Source organism: Dasypus novemcinctus, chromosome 11 (genome assembly GCF_030445035.2).
Source record: "Dasypus novemcinctus isolate mDasNov1 chromosome 11, mDasNov1.1.hap2, whole genome shotgun sequence".
NCBI classification, from domain to species: Eukaryota; Metazoa; Chordata; class Mammalia; order Cingulata; family Dasypodidae; genus Dasypus; species Dasypus novemcinctus.
Genome location: NC_080683.1, coordinates 47,399,931 through 47,423,256, shown reverse-complemented (window position 1 = coordinate 47,423,256; position 23,326 = coordinate 47,399,931). Strand labels below are relative to the sequence as shown.

Sequence of the window (23,326 nt, the reverse complement as noted above, 5' to 3'; positions counted from 1 at the left end):
TAATTGGCATTGTGAACAAAGCTCTCTCTCCTGTTTTACTGTAAGCATCTTAAAGACAAGATTTGTTTATTTCTCACAGTGAATACAATATACCGGAAGAATGTTTGAAAAGGAAATATAATTCCTGCTAGGGAGACACCTTGTTTTCCACCCTTTCTTTAACTGTCCCACCTCCTTCCCCCCAATCTTTTCAGATCTTTTCCATGACCACAACTACATTCTCTTTTTTAGTCTTTCTGGCTCCCTGGGCACATTTCCGTCTCCTTGTGAGCAAGGTATATATTTAATCAAAATGGCAGGGTGTTTTGTAGATATCTAATTATTAACTCCTCATCCCAAAGGCTTGCTCCTTCAAGGAGTGGTAGTGCCTCAGTTTGGGTAGTCTGTGCCGGATCTTTATCACCTAATTATTCAGGCTGCTGCTATTTCCCTTGCAGAATTCTGTGTCCATTTTTTTTTTTAAAAGGAAGTACTGAGGATTGAATCCAGGACCTTGTGTGTGAAGGGACAGGCATTTAATTACTGAGCTACATCTGCTCCTCTGTGTCTATTTTTTATACTATTTTCTCCTGAGAGGAGAACTGTAATATTACTCAGACCTTAGGACTCATTTCCTCACAGTTTATTGTTTTACATCATAAAGAGTTTGAGGTGTGATAATTTCTCTGTGCTCCTATAACACCTTGTACACACATCTGATACTGCACTGACTTCACTATATTTCAATTGTTTGTTGGCAAGTTGTCTGTACCACTAAAATGTGAGTTCATTGAGAGCAGGTTAGCCCAGTTCAACAAGATTTATTGAATACCTTTTATATCCTAGGCACTTTGCCAGGTGTTGAAGAATGAATAAAAACAATCTCTGACCTTGAGGAGCTTATATCTAGTAGGAAAGACAGATGTAAACAGATATTGTTCAATACTGTATGGTAAGTGCAAGGATAGAGGTATGTATTTAAGTTGCCTTGAGCTCAGGGAGCCTATCTTAGTTCAGCCCAAGGAGACAGGGAAAGTTTTATCAAATTGGCTTCTGACTTGAATCTTGAACTTCATAGTGACCCGTGTATTTCAACAAACAAATAAATGCCCTCCCACCCTGGGACTACTAATAATTTTTAACTGGAAAAATGGGTAAATGCATGGTTAAAATAAGTATAAAAATAGTCCAAAAATATGATTTATAAAGTATTGGCATTTTTAGATCTAATTTCCTGTATCTCTTATTGATTCTCATGAACTAAGCAAAGTCTCTTCCCTTCTTTTCCTACTGTTATACATATAACGGATGTTGGCTGGCTATCAACCAAGATGTTACATGTGTAATAGTGAAATTATTTTATGATGGCTATATCATATTTGAAGGGAAAGCCTTATGTATCAGTGATGGCACCTACTGGAAAAATAAGTACCACTGGGATGTAATGAACTGAAAGATTCCATGGAATGCAGAAAGTCTGAGATCTCATTAGTGTGATATTCTTCCATTTAAAGAAAATGAAATTATGAGAAATCTTATTTCCCTCCCAAAACAAATTCTCAGGCTGTCTACTAAGGAATTTTGATGTCACTGCTGTTTTCTATTAACGAGACTATTAAAATATCTTGTTTAACTAGTATTTCTGATACTGACTGTGGTTATTCAAGAACTTGCAAAATCTCTCATCACAATACCAATGACTTCAGGCTAATCAGAAAAATCTCTCAGTCTAAGAACAAAAGGATTTTCTTAAGGGCCGAACTGAAAGAGTTCAGTTCACTATATAAAAACAGGAAAAAGGTCAATTTAAAAAGAAGTAGTTTTTCAAAATCAGTCTGAGTCAATCTCTAATGCAATAAATACTGAAAATTCTTTTCTTCTAAAAACCCTCTCAATTAAAAAAGTAAATCATTAAGCGCCCCCATTTCCCAGTCATGAAGAAGTTTCTCAGAAATCCATCTGGGTAAAAGCTATAGCATTTTACTTAGCCCTCTTTAACTTCCAGAAACATTAACTGTCATGCTATAGAAATGAATGAAATTGTTTAAATATTGTTAGAAGTTGTCGGGTATTGTATGTTGTCCCCCACAAAAGCCATATTTGGGTCCCAACCCCTGGTCCGGTGGGTGTGAACCCATTTGTACACAGGACCTTTGAAGATGTTAGTAGTCAAGGTGTGCCCAAACTGAATGCATGTGGGCCCTGATTCAATATGGTTGAAGATCTTATAAACAAAGGAAATTAGACACAGAAAGAGAAGCTGTAGGAGCAGCAGCCAGAAACTGGAAGCCTATGTAAACTGGAAGAGAAGACACCATCTTGTACAATGCCATATAAAGGAAATGCCAAGGAGCCCCAAAGATTGTTGGCCTGGCAGAAGACCTGAGGAGGAAGCAAGCCTTCTAGCCTCCAAAACCGTGAGCCTATAAACTCAACCCATTGTGTGGTATTTGTTTTAGCAGCTGAGAAATTAAGACAGAAGCCATGAAGGCTAAAGAATCTACAAACATCTAAGGAGCCTAGTATGCAATCTGCATGGCACTTTTTAGTAAATGGTGAAAAGACCAATTTCAGTTTCCTCCTTCCAGTTATTTAAGCTTTTCAATAGTTATTCTTCCTGGCTTAAGAAAGTTGATAGTTTTATCTCTGGGGTTTCTGGTCATCTAGTTCAGTGGCTTAAGCACAGTAATGCAAAAATGTAAATTGTGTAAAACTTACCCTCCAAAAGCTAAATACATGTACCTTTTCAGACAGTTGCATTTGCATTTATTCTAGTATTTTGGATTTACATTTACATTTGGACTCATGCATTCTTTGTGAACTTACTGTATTGAGCTGGAAATCAGCATTATTAAGTGTTATTTAGTCAAATAAATTCCACTATTACCAGGAATCAGCAAATGAACCATCATTTAAAAAATACAAATGGAATCTAAATGTATCATATGCATGCATACACACACATAACCAGTCACTCTCAGCAACGTTTGAAAATGTTCATATTGGTAATCCATTGTGAGAGGGGCCATTCTCTTTTATAACCCCAGAAATGCTGAACAACACTTTTAAAAATCCATACTTCATCTAATTAAATGAAAAACTACCTCATAAGGATGATCATAAAAGAATGTGTGATCGAGGAAATAAGATTCTAGGTCACCGGAGATAATGAGATATAGGTGGAAAAAAAATGTTAGCTGGGTAAAGAAGCATATTGTGGGGCAGAGTAAAGGAGTGGGAAAGGAACTGGAGGGATAACAAGGGACCTGGAAAAGTAATTACATCCATTTGGCCGTCATCTGAAAATAAAAGTACAGATTCTTCCTTAGACAAGAATCTAAGGAACCTCTCAGTTCTACATGTCTGCTTCAGTCAAAATGGAATTTCTATCAATTAAAAAAAAGACAAGCAGTTAACTAGTGTATCCTATGATTATAAAAACTAAAGAAAAAAGAAGCAGGTAAATACACCCTGATGACTCAAGGTTAAAACAAAAGGACTGAAAGCAAAATAATAGACCATTTATGCAGGATGCTGGGAAAGCAAATCAATCAAAGAACAATCAAATTTAGTGGGTGTGTCATGTACAAACTGGGAGAAAAAAACTTGCCTTAAACTCTATATTTCCGCATTATCCTCAATGTTGTTATATGCATTTTTACTAACCAATGGATCTTAGTAAAATAAAAGGACTCCATGCCTTCTCATTCTCCATCAGTTGTACTAGATTACTGTTTTCCATTTGAACCGGAGGTTAAAGGTACAGATCAAAGCAAAATACAGACCCAAGCATGGTACCTGTGTTAAGAATTTGAGAAATAATGGATATACCATCTTAGGGCAAAACAAGCAAATTGGTTAATAGAAGGAAACAAGTATCCTCCTCCCCTAAAAACTGCCAAATATTTAATTGGCTCACACTCTTCTGACTTGTGGTCATTTTGAAAAAATATTTATTGCCAACTATGCGGCCCAAGCACTCTTAGGTTTCTCCTTTTTTGGTTTACCTTCAAAAAGGCATTAACAGTAGACAAATAAAGCCTAAAAAAACTTTGGGCATTTTGTTCTCAAATGCTGTGATTCCATCTCCGACCTGGATTTCAAATAAGGTAGTATAAAGTGGACTGAATATATAGTTTGTTTTTAATTGCAAATAATACAAACTTAGTGCAGAAATTTTGGAAAATACAGAGAAGTAGAGAGAAACAAAAACATCCTCCATCGTGTCAATGGAGGTTACTACCATTTACTATTTGGCTGGGTTCTATATGTCCATACTATCTATACTACTTTGATATCCTGATTTATTCACTATTACGAGCATTTCCTTAGGTGATTAAATACGTGACATTTTTAAAGTATCTGCATAGTGTCTCATTTTATATTAATGCCCTACTTTGAAGTTTTTGCTTATTAGCAGTAAAAAAAGTAGAAAAGAAGTGCAGATTACTAAAGACCTCTTAAATCAATGTGCAAAAAAGAAACGAGCACACAGAAAAGGGAAAATGTAAAAGACCACTAATGGAGGAAAAATTGGTGAGAATAGCTCACAGGCAAAATAACAGTTAATCAACATTACATTTGACCTTAGGACAAAAGGGACACACATAACGCACCTCAATTAGTGTACCTTGCACGTTCCCTGTCGATTTACTTATTTTAATTAGAGAAGGTCTCGGTTTTGTAACCGACAAATACCACCATCCCACCAGCCTCAAGCTCCTTTGGTGGGGTTTTTAAAAATGATCCGTCTCTCTTTGGCGAGGTATGGAGGTGAAGAAAACCTGGGCGACGCTAAGGCCGCCAGACAACCTCTTGTCAGCAGTTCCGGGACTGACAAAAGTGCACTAGACCTGGCGGGTAGAGCTTGCGACCTTGGAACGGCAGTTGCCCAGAAAACAAAAGCCACAGCACAGTGTTTGCGAACAGAAGCGTAAGCGAGTTAGGCCAATACGCACCTATGGCGCAAGCGCCGAAGTATCTTCGCCTCCGCCCCGCCCGCCAAGGCCGCGCATGCGCTAACGTAGCTTCACGCTCTGGGGGCTGAGCCCCTCACTTTGTCGTCACAGGGCAGATGATCAGGGTGCGTCCGCCTTTTTCCTCCCCCTTCTACCTTCCTCCCCTACCCCCTACCCTAGTCCCTCACTCTTCTCCCTCCTTCCTCTTTCCCTCCCCCTGGCGTCCCCAGCCGACTCCCGCTTCCGGTCAGCGGTCGCCTGCGGAAGAGTGTCCCGCCTCTTCCGCGTCTTCAGCGGAGGTGGAGGCGGCGACGGTGGCGGCGGTGGCGCCTGCGCGTCTCTTGTCAGCGTTGGCAGGCGCGTATCCTCGGCGGCCCACCTGCGCGTCGCGCAGCTGCTCTCTGGGGGTCGATGGCGATGAACTATAGTGCGAAGGATGAAGTGGACGGTGGGCCCCCGAGTGCTCCCGGAGTCACGGCTAAGAACCGGAGACCCGATAACACGGCCTTCAAACAGCAACGGCTGCCCGCCTGGCAGCCCATCCTTACGGCGGGCACCGTGCTACCTACATTCTTCATCATCGGCCTCATCTTCATCCCCATCGGCATCGGCATCTTCGTCACCTCCAACAACATCCGCGAGATCGAGGTGAGGGAGCGAGCGGCGGTGGGCGGTGGCGTCGCTTGGGAGCCTTCTGCTCCACTCCTTTCCTAGCTCTGGAGCTTGACAGGCGGGACCCGTCCTTCCTCACACCTTCTCTCTTTTTTTCTATTTTTTCCCCCTCTTTCTGTGGTTTTCCTGATTTTGCAGTTTTGCCCTGGTTCCCTCCTGCTCGCAATTTACAAGGTTAGAGACGGGATGAATGTTTAATGTAGAGAGTGGACTAGGTGGATAACGCTCTTTTAATGGGCTGTGTATTTGGGGTACCGTGGGGGTTAGAAAGTAGTTCAATGGAGGGAAAGTGGGAAAACAGACGTTATATCTGGATGTAACCCCGGTGATAATTGACACGGACAGTGTCATTACCTGTGTAGGAATTTCCCAGGACACAGAGATTGACACCTTGGCCATTGTTGGGAAAAAGACCCAGAGTCATAGAGGTATTGATGATTTTTGTGTAAAAAAAGTTGTCATATATTACCAGATCACGTATTAGGACAGATGACTTAAGATTTGCATCGTACCTTTCGCTTTGACCTAATTAGATGTTTCTAGTTGAAGGGCAAGATGTAAGTAAAATGTAACTTGAAACTTCAATTCCGGTTTTGCTTAAATTTTGTTTACTGTTAGGCCGTATACAAGTCGTAATTTTTTTCCAGACTTTTAAACTTTACAAAAAGAGGCAATGACCACATCAGGGAATAAGTGGTGCACTGATTACTGAACATTTTACTGGTACCAGTGTAGTTTGACATGATAGAGAAATTTGTATTGGGGTAGCATCTTTATTTCTGGCAAAGCAGCAGTAACAATATCTTCATCCATCTGCAGTCTGAGGATGGTTGCTTAATAGAATGTAAATGCTTTGCATAGGTGTCCAGTATTAAACCTTTGTTCATCCTCTTTTCTTGCATATTTGCGGTTATTTCTATCTTACTCCAGACCGTCAGGGACTGGTATCAAGATCTCTTGATTTTTTTTCTGATTTTATTATAATAAATACTTTTCAACTTATGCAGGTGATTTATTGAGGCTTTCAGAATAATTTTAATTTCAACTACTGGAGTAGGAATAAAGATTCCTGTTTTCCAGTTGAATTTACAGTGTTACCTCTGAAAGTGAGATCAGTTTATTTTTAAAATTGTGCTATACTTACCTCTCTGTTAATAGCAGCGTTAGGAATAGTATCTACAGTATAACTAGTTTTAAAAATCTTTTACTAGAATTTGTTTTCAGTTATTAAACTAAAACTTTAATAACTAAAGAAAGTGTCCCAGTATATTTTTGCATGTGTATTTTTAATTTTATCATTTATCCTAATGGTCCTGCAAATATTGTACTTCTTGCCCTCCACACTAAGATCATACATTATATCAAGACATGGGCAAAGCAATGTATTGCAAAGGCCGTAGGATTTAGTCTGGAGTCAGGTGGAGCTGAGTTTAAATTTCAGTTCAGCCACTAGGTAGCTCGGTTTCCTTGAAAAATTCACTTAATGTCTCTGAGCCTCAGTTTGTTCATCTGTAAAATAAGTAAAATAATGCATCTCTTGCAAAATGTGACAATTAGAAACCATATAGGTAACAACCCTGACGCTAAGTTTATACAAAAAATTATTACTGTAATTATGATGATACTTAAACAGGAGATGAAAAATCCAATCAGGGAGGTTGTGATTTGCCAATAAGCTAGTTAAGAGTATGTTAAGTAGGAGAAAACAGTTTTTTAGCATGAGAAATTTGAATCATCTTATGTAAACTACTTCAGATATTATGAAAAATAGCAGTAATTTGGAATTTTACACAAATGGTTATTTACTAAATTATAAGAACTCAACTTTTATTAATATTTATGAAAATACATATTTACTTTCTTTAAAACTTTTGTGTACTTAAATAAACTATGGTTCTTCACACCAGTGGGAGAAGTGGAAATGTGTTGAATAATTCTGTTCATATTAACTCTGTTGCTTTTAGAGTCTCTGGGACCTGACTTTTATTTAGTTTAAAGGGCAATGAATTAGAGTCAGGGCATTAGTGTCGAAGTCTCAGCTCTGTCACTCTAGTTTGTGATCTTAGGCACATTTTTCTTTATTTGAAGAATGAAAAGATTCAGACTAGATGATCTCTAAGGTACTGTTTGTTCAAATCTAAAAATTCTGTGACTTCCAACTTAAATGTGATTTCTTTTTCAATGTTGCATTTTCAAATTGTATTACCCGTGGAACTAGAGAAAATGAAAATTAGGAATGATGAGGAATTTTGTACAAACATTTGTATTTGGTTGTGCAATTAGAAACCATGTTTGGGGAAGTGGATTTGGCTCAACCACATAGGAGGTCCAGGGTTCAAACCGATGGCCTCCTGACCGGTGAAGTGAGCTGGCCTATGCACAGTGCTGATGCACGCAATGAGTGCCATGCCATGCAGGGGTGTCCCGTGTGTAGGGGAGCCCCACGTACAAGGAGTGCACCCCTCAAGGAGAGCCATCCTGTGCAAAAGAAAGCGCAACCTGCCCAGGAGTGGCACTGCAGACACAGAGAGCTGACACAGCAAGATGGTGCAACAAAAAAGAGACACAGGTTCCCAGCGCCACTGACAAGAATGCAAGTGGGCAAAGAACACATAGCAAATGGACACAGAGAGCAGACAACAGGGAGAGGGTGGAGAAGGGGAGAGAAATAAATAAAAAATAAACCTTTAAAAAAGAAGAAACCATGTTTGTTTTTTAAAAATTGGGTGTTAACAAATATGAATACAAACTATTCTGAATTGGATGTAGAGTTGGTAGAAAATCTGGGGGAGCTTTACCAATACTTTACCAATACTTGCTTCCTCCTACCTGCCACCCTTTGTTAACCACTAGTTTAAACTGAACTGTGTTAAAGGTTATTAAAAGTATTTGGGTAAGGAGACAGTCTTGCTAACATTTACTTCCAGACTGTAAGTTGCTCACACCTTTTTAGCTTATTTCCTCATTTTCCAAACTTTTAAAAACTTTACTGCAGTATTAGATCAAATTACTGATGTGAGGAGACTTGTCAAATCAAAGTGCTTTTGAAATACATCTTAAATGTAAGACCAGAAATCCAAACTTCCTATATAGGAAAAACAATTGGTTATTTACCTGATCCCTAGAAATGTTGTACTAAAGTTTTACTACCCATGTGAAGTGTCTTAAATTTCTCTGAAAAGGGTGTAAAAGAAAAAGGTATTTAAACATTTTAATGCTCACACTTGGTAACATGCTTCCTCCCCTTGTTTATGTATTTTGTTTAGTTGGTTTTTTATTTTTACATAATCTAAATAAGTGAGGTTAAGAGAAAACTATGGTTAATTTTATATTCATAAGAAAGTATTTTAAATATTTAATGTCTGCATTTAGTAGTAAATGAAGATTACAAGGGTAATGTTTTCCTTATCTAGGACCCTTGTGATGTGGAGATACTAACTGAATGGAGCTCAAATGAAAAAGGTAGAGAGAGGTTATTCTTACCTTTTACAAAGCCATATATCAGTGCGAAGTTATATAAAGTTTTAAGTTAATGGTTAGAATGGTATGAGGACATTTTTCAGAGTAATCTGGAGAATAAATTTAAAAACTAAACATTTACTTCAAATTATTTTTTCCACAAATATCCAAGGCTTGTTTTTATGAAATCTTAGTGGATTAACTGCCCCTTCCCTGCGCACTATTTGATAGAGAACTCCTAACTCTCCTTTTAATCTTATTATTTCACTTCTACCTACTCTCAAGTATTTAATCCTGGTTAATTTGTTTCGCTAGTTTCTGAAAAAATGCATTTTTATCTATTGTTTTTATTCCTGTATAACTTGGATTCTTAAGATTGTAGAAGTCTTAAGAAGAGGAAGTTTTTCTTCTGTTTTTAGTTTGTTTACACTTAGCTCTTAGCTAAGAGTCAAGGAAAAAGAATACATTGCTTTGTAGAAATGATTAAGATTAAGCACTTTAAGAAGCTTGAAGATTTTAATATTCCAACTATAGTTGGAATATTAGTTGCTTAGGAGCTGACTCTTGGAAATTAGGATGCTTGTGGTGTTTTGTTTCTCAAATTCAATTTGTTTCTTAAATTCTTAATTTTAAGATGCTTGTGCTGTTTTAATTTGTTTCTCAAGAAAGTTTAGTACTTGGAGCAAGGGATAACTAAGCATACTGTTTTGTACTGCCCAGGAGTTAAGAATGGTGTGGAGGCTCTGTTTTGAGTCCTTACTCTGTCTAGTTTACTACCTTGCCATTTTTAGGGATTGGTTCTCCTACTCATGGTCCAGGGGGGAGGCTGGAGTTTCAGCTATCACATCTCTTTCCAGGCTTCATGAAGAACAAAAGATTAAAGGCTTTGATGAAAATTCTTGGAAGCTGCCAAATATCACCTCTCCTTAGTAACAAGGTCACACTAGCTGCAAGGAGGGGGCCTGGGAAATATAGCCTTTATTCTGATAACCAGGTTGTCAGCTAATAATTGAGAGTATTATACTGTGGAAGAAAGGTAGAACAGAAATTGGGGTGGGAGATTGTTAGCAGTCTGCAACAGGTAAAATTTTTCTGGAGGTAATATGGTATGCTGGCTGGATGGGAACTAAGTCATCTAGATGTGAGAGTCTAGTAGTTTCGACAATGAATTAATAATTGCATTTTTATGTTGAATATAGTGCTGAGTTTAAGTTAACTTTAAAATCAAAGGTGTTGTGTATTGCTTTTGTATGTGAAAAGCAAATCAGGTATGTAGCTTTGATGCTAAGTTTTGTTATTTTTTTTAACAAGTTTATACAAGGGATATTAAATATCATCACCTTCCTCTTATTTTATCCAACCTCTCCTTTTTTCATTTCTTAGCAAATATATGGGTTTTAATTTCTTTTCTTAAAAAGTAAAAACAGTGCTCATTTCGGCAACACAAATACTAAAATTGGAATGATACAGAAAAGATTAGCATGGCCCCTGCTCAAGGATGACATGCAAATTCGTGACATGTTCCACATTTTTAAAAAATAAGTAAATAAAACAACATCCTATCTTGATTCTATTTCCTCATAATTATAAAAATGTTAATAATAGCTAACAATTTTTGAGTGTTTATTCTGCTAAGAATTTTATATTACATACATTTTATCAGTTGATACAGTAGACAAAGTCAGCATTATTCTCTCTATTACTTTTTTTTCCTCCCCCCCTCCCCCTCCCCTTCCCAGTCCTGCTGTTTTTGCTGTCTGTGTCAATTCGCTTTGTGATCTTCTGTATCTATTTCTCTTTTTGTTGTCTCTTCTCGTCTTTTCTCCTCTAGGATTCACCGGGGTTCGATCCTGGGGACCTCTGATGTGGAGAGAAGTTCCGTATCAATTGCCCTACCTCAGTTCCTGGTCCCTGCTGCACTTCACCTTGACTCTCCCCTTTGTCTCTCTTTCGTTGCATCATCATCTTGCTGTGTGACTCACTGGCTCACTGCTTGAGCACTCAGCTCGCTGTGTGGGCGCTGGGTCACCACCTGGGCACTCACGCGGGTACTCATCTCACCACATGGGCACTTAGCTCGCCACATGGGTACTTGTGTGGGCACTCCGCTCATGCATGGGCACTGGCTCACCACGCAGGCACTCACCTGGGCACTTGGCTCGCCATATGGGCACTCGGCTCACCACACAGGCACTAAGCTCGCTACGTGGGTCCTGGCTTGCCATGCAAGCATGCTTTCTCTTCTTTTTCACCAGGAGGCCCCAGAGATCGAACCCGAGTCCTTGCACATGGTAGGCGGAGGCCTTATCACTTGAGCGATATCCACTTCCCTCCATTAGTTTTAGGTATTGAAATTGAATCTGTGGAAGTCATTTTCTTGTCATCACACAGCTGGGATTCAAACATGAGCACTGCGACCTCTCGTTTTGTTTCCTTGGGTGCTGGTGTATAGTTTTGTTTTCTACACAATCTGTTTGAAAAGAGGGATCCATACTTGTTGCTCATTCCCATCTCCCATTGGACTCCTTAATTCACTGTACTTATTTTTTGACCATTGTGCCTTTCCAAAGGACCTAAATTATTTCTATATATCAATTCTGTGTCAGTCTTTTCTCCTGGATTTTAACCTGCCTCTCTGGCTCCTCTTTCTTAGTCTCCATCAGATTTTTTCTTTGCATATCTCTTGGGGGCCCTCTGTGGTCTGTCCTTAGCCCTTTTCTCATCTTTCTCTCCATACTTTTCCTTATCCCAGATAGTGACCTCACCTGCAACCTACTGCTGCTAACTCTCAAATCTCCTTAGGACAGAAACACTTTACTGGGGAGCAGATGTGGCTCAACCAGTTGGGCTCCTGCCTCCCACATGGGAGGTCCCAGGTTCAGATTCTGGTGCCCCCTAAAGAAGACGAATGGACACAATGAGCAGATATAACTAGCAGATACAAGGAGCAAACAATGAGCAGACAGACAAGGGATCCATTGCAGGGGTAGGGAGGACATATTCAGAAGAACTCGGACTCACCCTGGGTTCCGCAGTCTAATCAAGGGCCTTAACTGAAGCAATCTGATCAAAAGTGATCTAACCAAAAGATCCCATATACAACAGGTTCATACACATAGGAATTGATTAGCTTAAAAACATGATTTTCTGGGGTCCACAGAAGACTCAAACCAGGACAACATCCAACATAGAAATGTTGATAGGCAATTGAATACATGAGTCTTGATTTCAGGGGGAAGGCTGAGGCTTGAGTTGCACACATTTTGATGGTTAATCAATGTGTTAGTTTCTGGATTCTGCTATAACAAATTACTATAAACTTGGTGACTTAAAACAACAGAAATTTATTCATTTAGTTCTAGAGCTAGAGTCTCAAATCTGTCAGGACCATGCTCCCTCTAGGGCCCCTTCTAGATCCTTGCTTCTTTAGATTCAGGAGCTGCCCTGGCATTCCTGGGCTTGTTTCCTTATCACCTCAGTCTGTCACTGTCTTCACATTGCCTCTTTCTGTCTCTCTTCTCTGTGTGGGAAGAAAACATCCCCTGATGGTGCCTTGATTTGGTTATTTTTCTCAGACTTAAAACTGTAAGCTTGTAAGTAAATTCCCATTGTTAAAGCCAAAACATTTCATGGTATCTGCTTTGAGCAGCTTGGCAAGTTAAAACAACCCACCCTGGCCATGCCTTATCTGGTGTAACCTCTGAAAACCTTCTTAACATAGGTATTACCTCAGGAATAGATTAGCTCTAAGAACATGATTTTCCAGGGTACATTAAGTTCTAAGCCACCGCTTATGATAATGCTATGTTTAATTTTCTGAGGAACCGCCAAACTTTTCCAGAGTGCATGTACCATTTTACATTCCCACCAGCAAAATACGAGGTTTCCTTTATCTCCACATCCTTGCCAACACTTGTTCTTTTCAGCTTTTTAAATAATACCTATCATAGTGGGTGGGAAGTGGTATTGTATTATAGTCTTAATTTTATTTATCTAGTGGCTGATGATGTGGCACATCTTTTCATATACTTATTGGCCATTTGAATATCATCTTTGGAGAAATGTCTTTAAATCCTTGACCCATTTTTTAATTGAATTGTTTGTCTTTGTTGTTGAGTTGTGATAGTTCTTTATATATTCTGGATATTAAATCCTTATTAGATATATGGCTTCCAAATATTTTCTCCCATTCTGTAGATTCTATTTTTACTTTCTTGGTAGTGTCCTTTCATGCGCAAAAGTTTTAAATTTTGATGAAGTTCCATTTATTTATTTTTCCTTTTGTGGCTTGTGGTTTTGATGTAAAATCTAAAAATCCATTGTGTGGGTATTAGCCAAATGGGTGCTGATGCAAAGTACCAGGGATCTGTTGGCTTTTATAAAGGGTATTTATTTGGGGTAAAAGCTTACAATTACAGGACCCTAAAGAGTCTAACTCAGGGTACCATAATAGGTACTTTCTCACCAAAGTCAGCTACCATGTGCTGAAGGAAGATGGCGGGCAATCTCTGCCTGGTCTCTCCATCCTCTTTCTCTTACGGAAGCTTCTTCTCAGGGCTTCCTTTATCAGTTTGGCATAGGGCTCATTTCTTTCTAGGACTTTCTCAGCTGCTCATCTCTCCCTCAGGCTCCAGGATCAAAACTGACAAACTTCTCTCTTCTTATGTCTTCTTGAGTGAGTGCCCATTTATATCAGCCCACCAAAGGGGTGGGGACTTAACCTGAGTCACTTGTTTTAATCAAGTAAATGTAAAAAACCTTTGAATTTAATACATTCAAAGGGTATCACACTGAGAGGAACAGACCAGTTTACAGACATAATCCTTCTCTTCTTTGGGGTTCATAAATAATCTCAAACTGCCACAGCGTGTTAATATTATTAGCTGTTATATTCAGGTCTTTGACCCATTTTGAATTAATTTTTAAGTATGGTGAAAGGTAGGGCTCCACATTCATTCTTTTGCACATAGATTTCCAGTTGTCCCAGCACCATTTGTTGATAAGACTGTTCTTTCCTGTTAAATGGATTTGGCATCCTTGTTGAAAATCAACTGGCCAGTGATTTGAAGTCTAGACTTTCAATTCTAATTGTGGATTGAATTCTAGACTTTCAGTTCTATTACATTGGTCTATATGCCTTTCCTTATGCCAGTATCACACTGTTGTAATTATTGCAGCTTTGTAGTAAGTTTTGAAATCCAGAAGTGTGAGTCCTCCAATTTTGTTCTTTTTCAAGATTGTTTTAGCTATTTCTGTATCAGTTTGATGTGGTTTATGAATTCCAAAAGTAGATATTGAATTATGCTTGTAAACTGGTCCCTCTGAGGTTTCACTTTAACTTGATTAAATTATGATTAGGGCTTTGATTGGGTCACATCAGTAGGGTGTTGTGTCTCTGCCCCTTGGTGGGTGGGGACTCACAGATAAAAGACATGGCAAAGGACAGAGTTGGGAGTTTTGACTGGAACCTGAGCAGTAAGCACAAAGAGGAGTAGAGCAGCTGAGCCCAGAGAGAATTGAGCCCCTGGGAGAGAGACAGAGCCCATCGCTTTATAGTCTACAGCTGGTCTTGTGGAGAGAGCAGGGCAGCTGAGCCTGGCGAGAAACAAACCCAGGGAAGAGAGGATCCCAGGAAGCCTGAGCTCTTGGCAGATGTTGGCAGCCATCTTGCTCCAACACATGGCAACAAACTTTTGTGAGGGAAGTAACTTAATGCTTTATGGCCTGATAACTGTAACCTTCTACCTCAAATAAGTACCCTTCATAAAAACCAACTGATTTCTGATATTTTGCATCAGCACCCCTTTGGCTGACTAATATAGGGTCCTTTGCAATTCTATATGAATTTGGTGATCAACTTCTCCATTTCCGCAAAAAAATACTGGTGGAATTTTGATAAGGATTGCATTGGATTTCTAGACCATTTTAACAGAATTTACATCTTAAAACTATTAAATCTTCCAATCTCTGTCTTTTTATTTAGGCCTTCTTTAATTTCTGCAGCAGTTTTCAGTGTAAAAGTATCTCACCGTCTTGATTAAATTTATTCCCAGGTATTTTATTTTAGTTGCTCTTACAAATGGAATTATTTATTTCCTTTTCAGACTGTTTGTTACTAGTATTTAGGAATCCAACTAAGTTTTGCATGTTTATCTTGTATCCTGAAACTTCGCTAAATTTGTTTAATAGTTCTAGTACCTTTCTTGTGGCTCCTTTGTGATTTTCTGTATATAGGATCACGGCATCTGTGATTAGGGATAATTTGACTTCATCCTTTGCAATTTGGATGCCTTTTATTTCTTTCTCTTGCCTGATTGCTCTGGCTACTGCTGCATTCTTAGTTTCTGTTAACATTTCTCACCTGGATTATTGCAGTAGCATTCTGTTTTTCTCTGCCTCTAATCTGGCATTCCTGTCATACTCTCTGAACATTGCTGCCAGAGTGATAATTTTAAAAAGTTGATATGAATATTTTGTTCTCTTGCTTAAAAAATTGTCTATGGTTCCTCCTAGCTTTCAGGGTAATGCCTAACTCTCTTAATGTAGAGCTTTTATTTTCTTCCTGATAGGCTAGTTACTACTTCTCTAGCCTTGTTTGCTACTACTTCCCCACCCTTTGCTCTTGCCATAGTAAACTACAGTAGTTTCTGGAATTTGGCATGCTGGTTGATGGAAGATCTGCCTGAAACAGCCTTTTCTTATTCTACCAACTTTACATGTTTTTCAAATTTAGTTCCTGTCAAACACTACTCAGAGTCTCCCATGATTCCTTCCATTTCCCTCCTGATATATATATATCGTTCTTACCCCAAGTTTCATGAGTACTAGTTTATGGCCTGTCATAAAATTATCACGTAATTATTGAGTAACTTGAATTTTTGCCCCACTGGTCTACAAGGTTTTTTAATAGTATGGCCAATGTATTTTTTCATTTTGTGTACCCAGCCTATAGCACAGTACTTGACACCTAATAGGGTGTCAGATGTTTGAATGAATTAATTAATTAAACTCAGTGGATACAATCAAGAAATTTTAAAAATATATTGAGACTTTCTTATCATTAGAATAGTGTTATGGGTCTGAAGGAGTTGTTGAAGTTGGTCAAAGAAAGTTTTACATACTAAGATCATACTTGTATGATAACTGTATATAGAGAGAAATGGGTATATCCATTTCTATCAGATATCCATCAATATCTGAAGGCAAAAACAAATTGGTGAAACATTAATCCAGGGAATTCTGTGAAAATTTTACATGTTGCAGGAAAGGAGGAGTGTACATGGTAAAGAAAATCCATAAAATAACTTCCCCCAACAATTTTTTTTTTTACTTTTTTAGAAGGAAGCATTGTTGCACACTAATTAGAAAATTGGAATCTGAAAAATTGGAAACCCTACATTAACCACCAATTATATAGATTTGTAGTTTAATCTCTAAATATTAATTAAAATCTAAGAATGATACTGTTACCAGATTTTACCTAGGTTCTTGGCTATGCTGCAGAAATGAATTTAAGAACACATCAGGTGAGTTAAATCAGTAATTTATTCAAGTAGGGAGGGAAGAGATGGGAGAAAATAACAGAGCAGGGTCCCAGGTAGAGAGGAAGGGGGTGAAAAGGGATAAAGAGGACTGATTCACAAGTTACAATTCCCCAGTATAGATTATAAATCCCCAGGTTTACTTGCATGGCCACGTGGCAGAGGAAAAATGGTGAGAGCAGCACACAGAGGGCAGGAACGGGTCCAGAGGCAAGAGAGCAGGGTGAAAGCGCATTGAGGCCTTGCCGTTTCCTTTATAAACTATTAATTATTCCACCCCTTTGTTAATGGCAGGGAAGGGGTTCCAGCTGTTTCCTGTTTTGATTGATTATCCTACCCTAGTGAGGGTAGTGAGTACCCAATGATAAAGTCCCTACGGAACATCCGGAGCTTTTCCTTGCTCTCAGAAGCAGTCTTTGTTCTGGATAGCAGAATCCTGGGAGAGGGGGTTTTCTAGGAGCCATCTTGGGGGTTACTGATGTTCATGTGGACTCTGTCAGTTTCCAGATCCGTCTATTAATTCCCTATCTTACTAGCCTGCTTCAATATTGTGACATTATAGCATCTAATAACATTTTTTCGTCAAGACACTGAGTAGGTTGACTTCTGATCTAAGCTCTCAGGTATCACATTATATATGATTTTAGTTTTGGAAAAAAATCTAATTTGTTTCTACTTGAGTTTTAAAAGTTATGATAGTGTACCTTTTTTCTCTATTAAAAAACTGGCATGAGGTCCTAAAGTTTAAACTATAGTGGAAGTTATGAGAGTAAAAGTCAAGGATACTAAATATACTGCTAAGGAAGAATTGGCAGAACATGGAGATTAATACCAAATATGAAGCTAAGATTTAGAGCTTGGATGCTTCTTAGGACAATGGTGGTATCATAACAATAAGACCATAGTTAGGTGTGAAGATAAGGAATGTGATGAACCATCACTATGGATTTTTTTAAATGATGGAGACATATGGGTTGGTGATGATATCTGTGGGGACACTGAAACCCTAAATACTGCTGAGACTGCCAGATAAACTTGTGATAGTTTTCCCTGTTGAGACCACACAGTGGTAAGCCTGTATCAGCCATCCTCCAGCCTGCTCCAGAGAATTTGGACCTTCTCCCAGGCCTGAGGCAGGTATCATCCAAGCTCCAATATGCACTGCCCAACCTCCACCCTGTCCTGAAGAGTTTGCCTTTCAATCCCTGCCTGAAGAGATTAATCCTGTTTCACCTGATGAAAATACAAAGGAATACTCTGACGTCAGTAGCTAGTGAGACATTTCTAATCCTTCTCCTTATTCACCCTCATCACCTCTCTTCTCTTCTAACCAGTTTTTGATGCTCAGCCTCTTTCCCCAGCCACTCTTGTTATTGCCCAGTGGACTCATGAATAAAATGACCATGGATGTAGGGATGGAGGTTATTCATGGGCTCAGCAACGTGGACTTCCCCTCACCAAAGGCTGCTTTGGCTACAGCCACTGCTTAGTGCCCAGTCTGCCTGCAGCAGAGACCCATACTCAGCCCCTGATATGGCACCATTCCCTGGTGGCAGGTTGATCACATTGGACCACTGCCATCATGGAAGCGGCAGTGATTTGTTATACTTGGAATAGACACCTACTCCACATATGAGTTTGCCTTCCCTGCATGCAATACTTCTTCCAAAACTACCATTTGTGGATTTACCGATTTTCTTACCCACCAACATGCATTGCTTCTGATTAAGGAACCCATTTCACAGTAAATAAGGTGTGAGAATGGGCACATGCTCATGGAATTCACTGGTCTTACTTACCATGCTCCCTATCATCCTGAAGCAGCTGGATTGATAGAATGGTGGAATGGCCTTTTGAAGACTCAAATTATGGCGCCAATTAGGTGGCAATACCTTACAGGGCTGGGGCATTGTTCTCCAGGATGCTGTGTATAATCTAAACAGCACCCACTCTGTGGCACTGTTTCCCCCATAGCCAGGATTCATGGGTCCAGGAATCAAGAGGTGGAAATGGGAATGGCACCACTCACTATTACCCCTAGTGACCCACTAAGAAAATTTTTCCTTCCTGTCCCTGCATCTTTAAGCTCTGCTGGTCTACAGGTCTTAGTTCCAAAAGGAGGAGTGTTTCCACTTCCACTTCCACTTCCACTTCCACAGGAAACACAATGATTCCATTGAACTGGAAGTTAAGACTGCTACCTGGCCACTTTGTGCTCCTCTTACCTCTGAGCCAATAGGCAAGAAAGGAAATTGTACTGGCTGGGGTGATTGATCCTGACTATCATGGGGAAATAGGACTGTACCTACATAATAGAGATAAAGAGCAGTTTGCCTGGAATATAGGAGGTCCTCTAAGGCAGGGGTTCTTAACCTTTTTTGTTCCACAGACCCCTTTGCCAGTCAGGTGAAAACCATGGACCCCTTCTCAGAATGTAGCAGCACTCTTTAAGTTAAATTTCAGGATTATTCAAAGTCACATTTTGCAACTTTCCCATAATTTCAATACCTGATAACCTATCACGGCTCAATGTCTGTTCATACAGTCATTTCAGCAAACGTTTAGAACTTCTAATTTTCCCATGGTGTCATTAAACAATCTCTGCCATCCTTACCAACCTTTTTTATAGGCAGTTATCCACTGCACTCAGAACATGCTACATCACAATAATCATACTAAGCCCACACTATACTGTGTATTAGTTAATAAATATATCACACCTGCACCAACACGTCCCCACAAAAATAATGTTTATAAGTATACAAAATATAAAATTACAAAGGAAATAAGTTAAATATATTGAAATACAGGTACTAAAAAAAAACATGATATAATACTGTACATATTTGCTTCTTTCCTAACACATTAAATAATAATCCAATGCATCAAAAATATAGGAAAGTTAAAGTTAAATTTTGGTTTTTGAAAACATGTCAGTGTGCAAACTTGTTTATCTTGAATAAGAACATTAAACTGTGGTGTAGTACTTTACAAGGCAGCACACACATCATGTTGGACATCTAATTGAGTTGATTTTTTTCAGTTCAAGCTCACGGACTCTGAAATCTTAAGGTCCATGGACCCCTGCTTAAATTAAAAACCCCTGCTCAAAGGCATCTCTCAGTACTGCCATGCCCTGATTAAAGTCAATGGAAAATTATAATAGCCCAATCCAAGTAGGAGTAACAATGGCTCAAAATCATCAGGAATGAAAGTTTGGCTCACCCCACCAGGCAGAGTACGATGACCAGCTGAGGTGCTTACTGAGGGTAATGGGAACATGGAATGGCTAGTGAAAGAAGGTGGTGATAAATAGGAACTTAGACCACATGACTAGTTACAGAAACGAGGACTGTAATGGTCATGAATATGTCTTCCTTGTTTCGTTACAAATATGATGGTATATGTACCTAAAATGAATATATTTGTTTTCTTCCCTAACCTCTTCCCTTTTCATATGACATAAGTTGTATTAGTTTCATGTTATAATATTTAAGGATGTCAAGTTTAAGAGTGAGTATTACTCAAGGACTTGCACCCTATTCTAGAGGGTATATATACATAATGTAATACAGGTGTACATAAAGAGATATCGTGGGTTCAGTTCCAGGCTATTACAATAAATCAGATATTGTGTTAATGATAAAGTGAGTTACAAATTTTTTGGTTTCCATTGCATGTAAATGTTAGATTTACACTATACTGTAGTCTGTTTTTCTTTTAAGGTACCAGGGGCTGGGAATTGAAACTGGGACTTCGTATGCGGGAAGCCAGCACTTAACCAGTGAGCCACATCAGCTTCCCTGAGTTGGTTTTTGTTTTTTCAGGATGCACTGGGAACCGAATCCAGGACCTTCCATGTGGGAGGCAGGCACTCAACAGCTTGAGCCACACCCACTCCCTACTGTAGTCGCTTAAGTGTGCAATAGCATTATGTCTAAAAATACAATATAGATGCCTTAATGTGTGACAGGTGACATTAGTACATGCTGTTGGAAAAATGACATCAATAGACTTGCTTTACCAGTGTCAACCCAAACCTTCAGTTTCTAAAAATCCAGTATCTTCAAAGCTCACTAAAGTGAAGTGCAATAAAACATGATATTGCTGTATTATTTAGCCATCTGAGTCTGTATTTGGGAGGATGGAAAAGTTTTAACTGGTGCTGGCGATGGTAAAGAAATATTCTGTATGTAATTAATAGTACAAATATATATCTGAATGTGGTTAAAAGGATAAATTTTAGGTCGTATATATGTTACTAGAATAAAAATTGTTAAAAAAAAATCCAAGGAACTGTATAACACAGTAAACCCTAAAATAAACCATAGATTATAGTTAATAGTACAATTATAAAATAAGCTTTCGTCATTGGAAACAAATGTACCATACAAATGCAAGCTTTTAATAATAGGATGGTATATGGGAACCCTGTATTATATGCATGATTTTTCTGTATGCCCATAATTCTTTAATAAGAACAAAAAATGGAAATCAGTAGATTGTGATGAAAACGTTGTAGCTGTCTTTTGATTTTGTTCAAGTACAATTTAATATTATGCAGTTACTCTTGGATCTAATAAAACATTCTTTTAATATACTTTAATACACTCTGCTAGATTTTGTGTTCCATTAGATTATTTTGTTCAATTAAATAAAGAATATATATCCTTGCTTAATCACAATTTAAAATCTTTCTTTCAGACTTTGCTGTGGAAACTAATTCAAGAAAGTGATTTGAGAGGTTTCTGTTCAAAGATATAAGATATGGCAATAGACACAATTGGAAACTTTTATTTTTTTTATCCGTAGATTAGTGTTAAAAGAGAATAAATGTGCAAAGATTTTTTTTTATATATATATAGGTCATTCTTCCAGACAGCCTTATTTTTTCTTATACCTCTTCAACATCATAAAACTTGGATCTTCATTGTAAAATTGTGCATGAATAAGGCCTGGGTGTAAAGTTGTGGCATCAGGTCTAGTAAAAAAATTGCATATGCCTTGCCTCTCTCTTCCGTTAGGAGATCTCTGTTTTAAAGGTTTATTTCTCTTAATTATATACTTAGTTTGCCTTATGTATTTACAGTGAAAGTAAATTTTCTCCAAACAAAATTTTACTAGTAAGTAAGCTTTGCTAAAAGAGAATACTTCTGTGGGAGATGATTACCAGGTTTGACAAAACCATGATTTATTTAGCAATTAAGTAGTTTTTAAAAAGCAGTTAGGTATTGTGGTTAGTTACTGATAATCTTTTCTAAATATAGATTTTGACTTTACTTTTTTCAATTATGAAGAGAAATTGAACAGCATATGTAAGATTTATATGTTCAAGTTTTCAGAAACAAGCATTAGATGACTTTAAAATTTTTTTTTAATTATTATTTTTATTTATTTATCCCCCCTCTCTTGCTGCTTGCTTGCTGTCTGCTCTCTGTGTCCATTCGCTGTGCGTTGTGTGTGCTTGTCTCCCTTTGTTACGTCATCTTGCTGTGCCAGATCTCCGCGGGCGTGGACCAGCCTGCCTTCACAAGGAGGCCCCTGGAAGTAAACCCAGGGCCTCCCATAGGATAGATGGGAGCCCAATTGGTTGAGCCACATCTGCCTCCCTAGATGACTTTTTAAAAAATTTTTAACTTAAAGTAGAACTTATTTAGTAGGGTTGTTCATAAAATTATTTATCATGGAAAAGAAAGGTACTCAATTTAGCTCTCTCAGGCCAGGTTTTAAAAAAATGGTAGCCCTTGCAACTTCTCATAGTTTTTATTTTATTTTTTTAAATTTAAAATTATATCAATGAAAGCTCAAGTGACTAAAGTTATTTTAGATTAGAAGATTTAAGAGCAAAACCTGATTTATTGACCTCTGTATTCTGATATTTTACTAATTTAGATTTTATAGCTGTTTATTTGTCTATAGCTTTGAATTTTATCTGGATGTTTTTGTGTATAAATGTTTTTCTTTTGGTAAAAAGGAGAGAGTAATATACTTGGAAAGGTCAGCCAGTGGAATAACAGTTGCCTTTCTTGCAACCGTTTGACAAATCTGTTTTTACTACCTCACACTCAAAATAAAGAGAAAACCTTAAAAACATTTTCCTTTGGGCTATAGCTTGTTTCATTGGACTCATTTTTCCTTGTTATAGCAAGTTATTAAAAGTGCTTAAAGTATCCAGTTTCTCCAAGGAAGTGCTTAGTTATGTTTTCTCTTGTAGATTGATTATACCGGAACAGACCCTTCCAGTCCCTGCAATAAATGTTTGTCTCTGGTTATGACACCCTGTATTTGTACCATTAACTTCACACTGGAACAGCCATTTGAGGTATGTGTTTCCAAGCAATGTGTTAGAAAAGCCATTATTTAAAAAATTTTGATTTTTCATTAATGTTTTTTTTTTCTGGTTACTTTCTTTTAATAGAGAAGTCACTTTAATTTCTTAGAGTCAGTACACTTTTGAGGAAGATTGTTTTATATGTTTGACCCTTTTTTATTGTTCTAGTAATTAAATGCATTTATTTGAATTGCTGTAGTTACTGCTTTATAAACAATGTATAAATCATTTTATTGTTTCATTGGAAAATTTTATGTCTGTACTAATAATTCAAATTTGTGTCAAATTTATATCTATATATACTTGAATTTTTTGAAGTATTGCTCTGTTTTTTACATACTTTTAATACTAAAACCCTTTTTTCCTTAGAAAATAAATACTAGTTC

General features: G+C 38.0%; 1 protein-coding gene, 1 long non-coding RNA gene and 1 other non-coding gene across 5 annotated transcripts in view; 2 read left to right on the top strand and 1 right to left on the bottom strand.

Annotated features, from left to right (window-relative positions):
• LOC111765540 (uncharacterized) overlaps positions 1 to 5,193 on the bottom strand; it is an 88,405-nt gene extending 83,212 nt beyond the window's left edge. The window contains exon 1 of the long non-coding RNA XR_002797847.3: positions 4,938 to 5,193. This is a non-coding gene — a long non-coding RNA (uncharacterized lncRNA). The remainder of the gene's footprint in view (positions 1 to 4,937) is intronic.
• Positions 4,980 to 23,326, top strand: part of TMEM30A (transmembrane protein 30A) — a 33,513-nt gene continuing 15,166 nt past the window's right edge. Inside the window, exons 1-2 of one of the 3 annotated variants that reach the window (XM_004464263.5) lie at positions 4,980 to 5,585; positions 22,824 to 22,931. In XM_004464263.5, the coding sequence (XP_004464320.2) occupies positions 5,349 to 5,585; positions 22,824 to 22,931 (345 nt within the window). In that variant the 5' untranslated portion in view covers positions 4,980 to 5,348. The remainder of the gene's footprint in view (positions 5,586 to 22,823; positions 22,932 to 23,326) is intronic. The other 2 variants (XM_023590446.3, XM_023590445.3) reach the window with 2 other exon arrangements.
• LOC111765543 (U6 spliceosomal RNA) lies at positions 10,495 to 10,601 on the top strand. Its single transcript, XR_002797850.1, has one exon. It is a non-coding gene; the product is annotated as a U6 spliceosomal RNA (small nuclear RNA).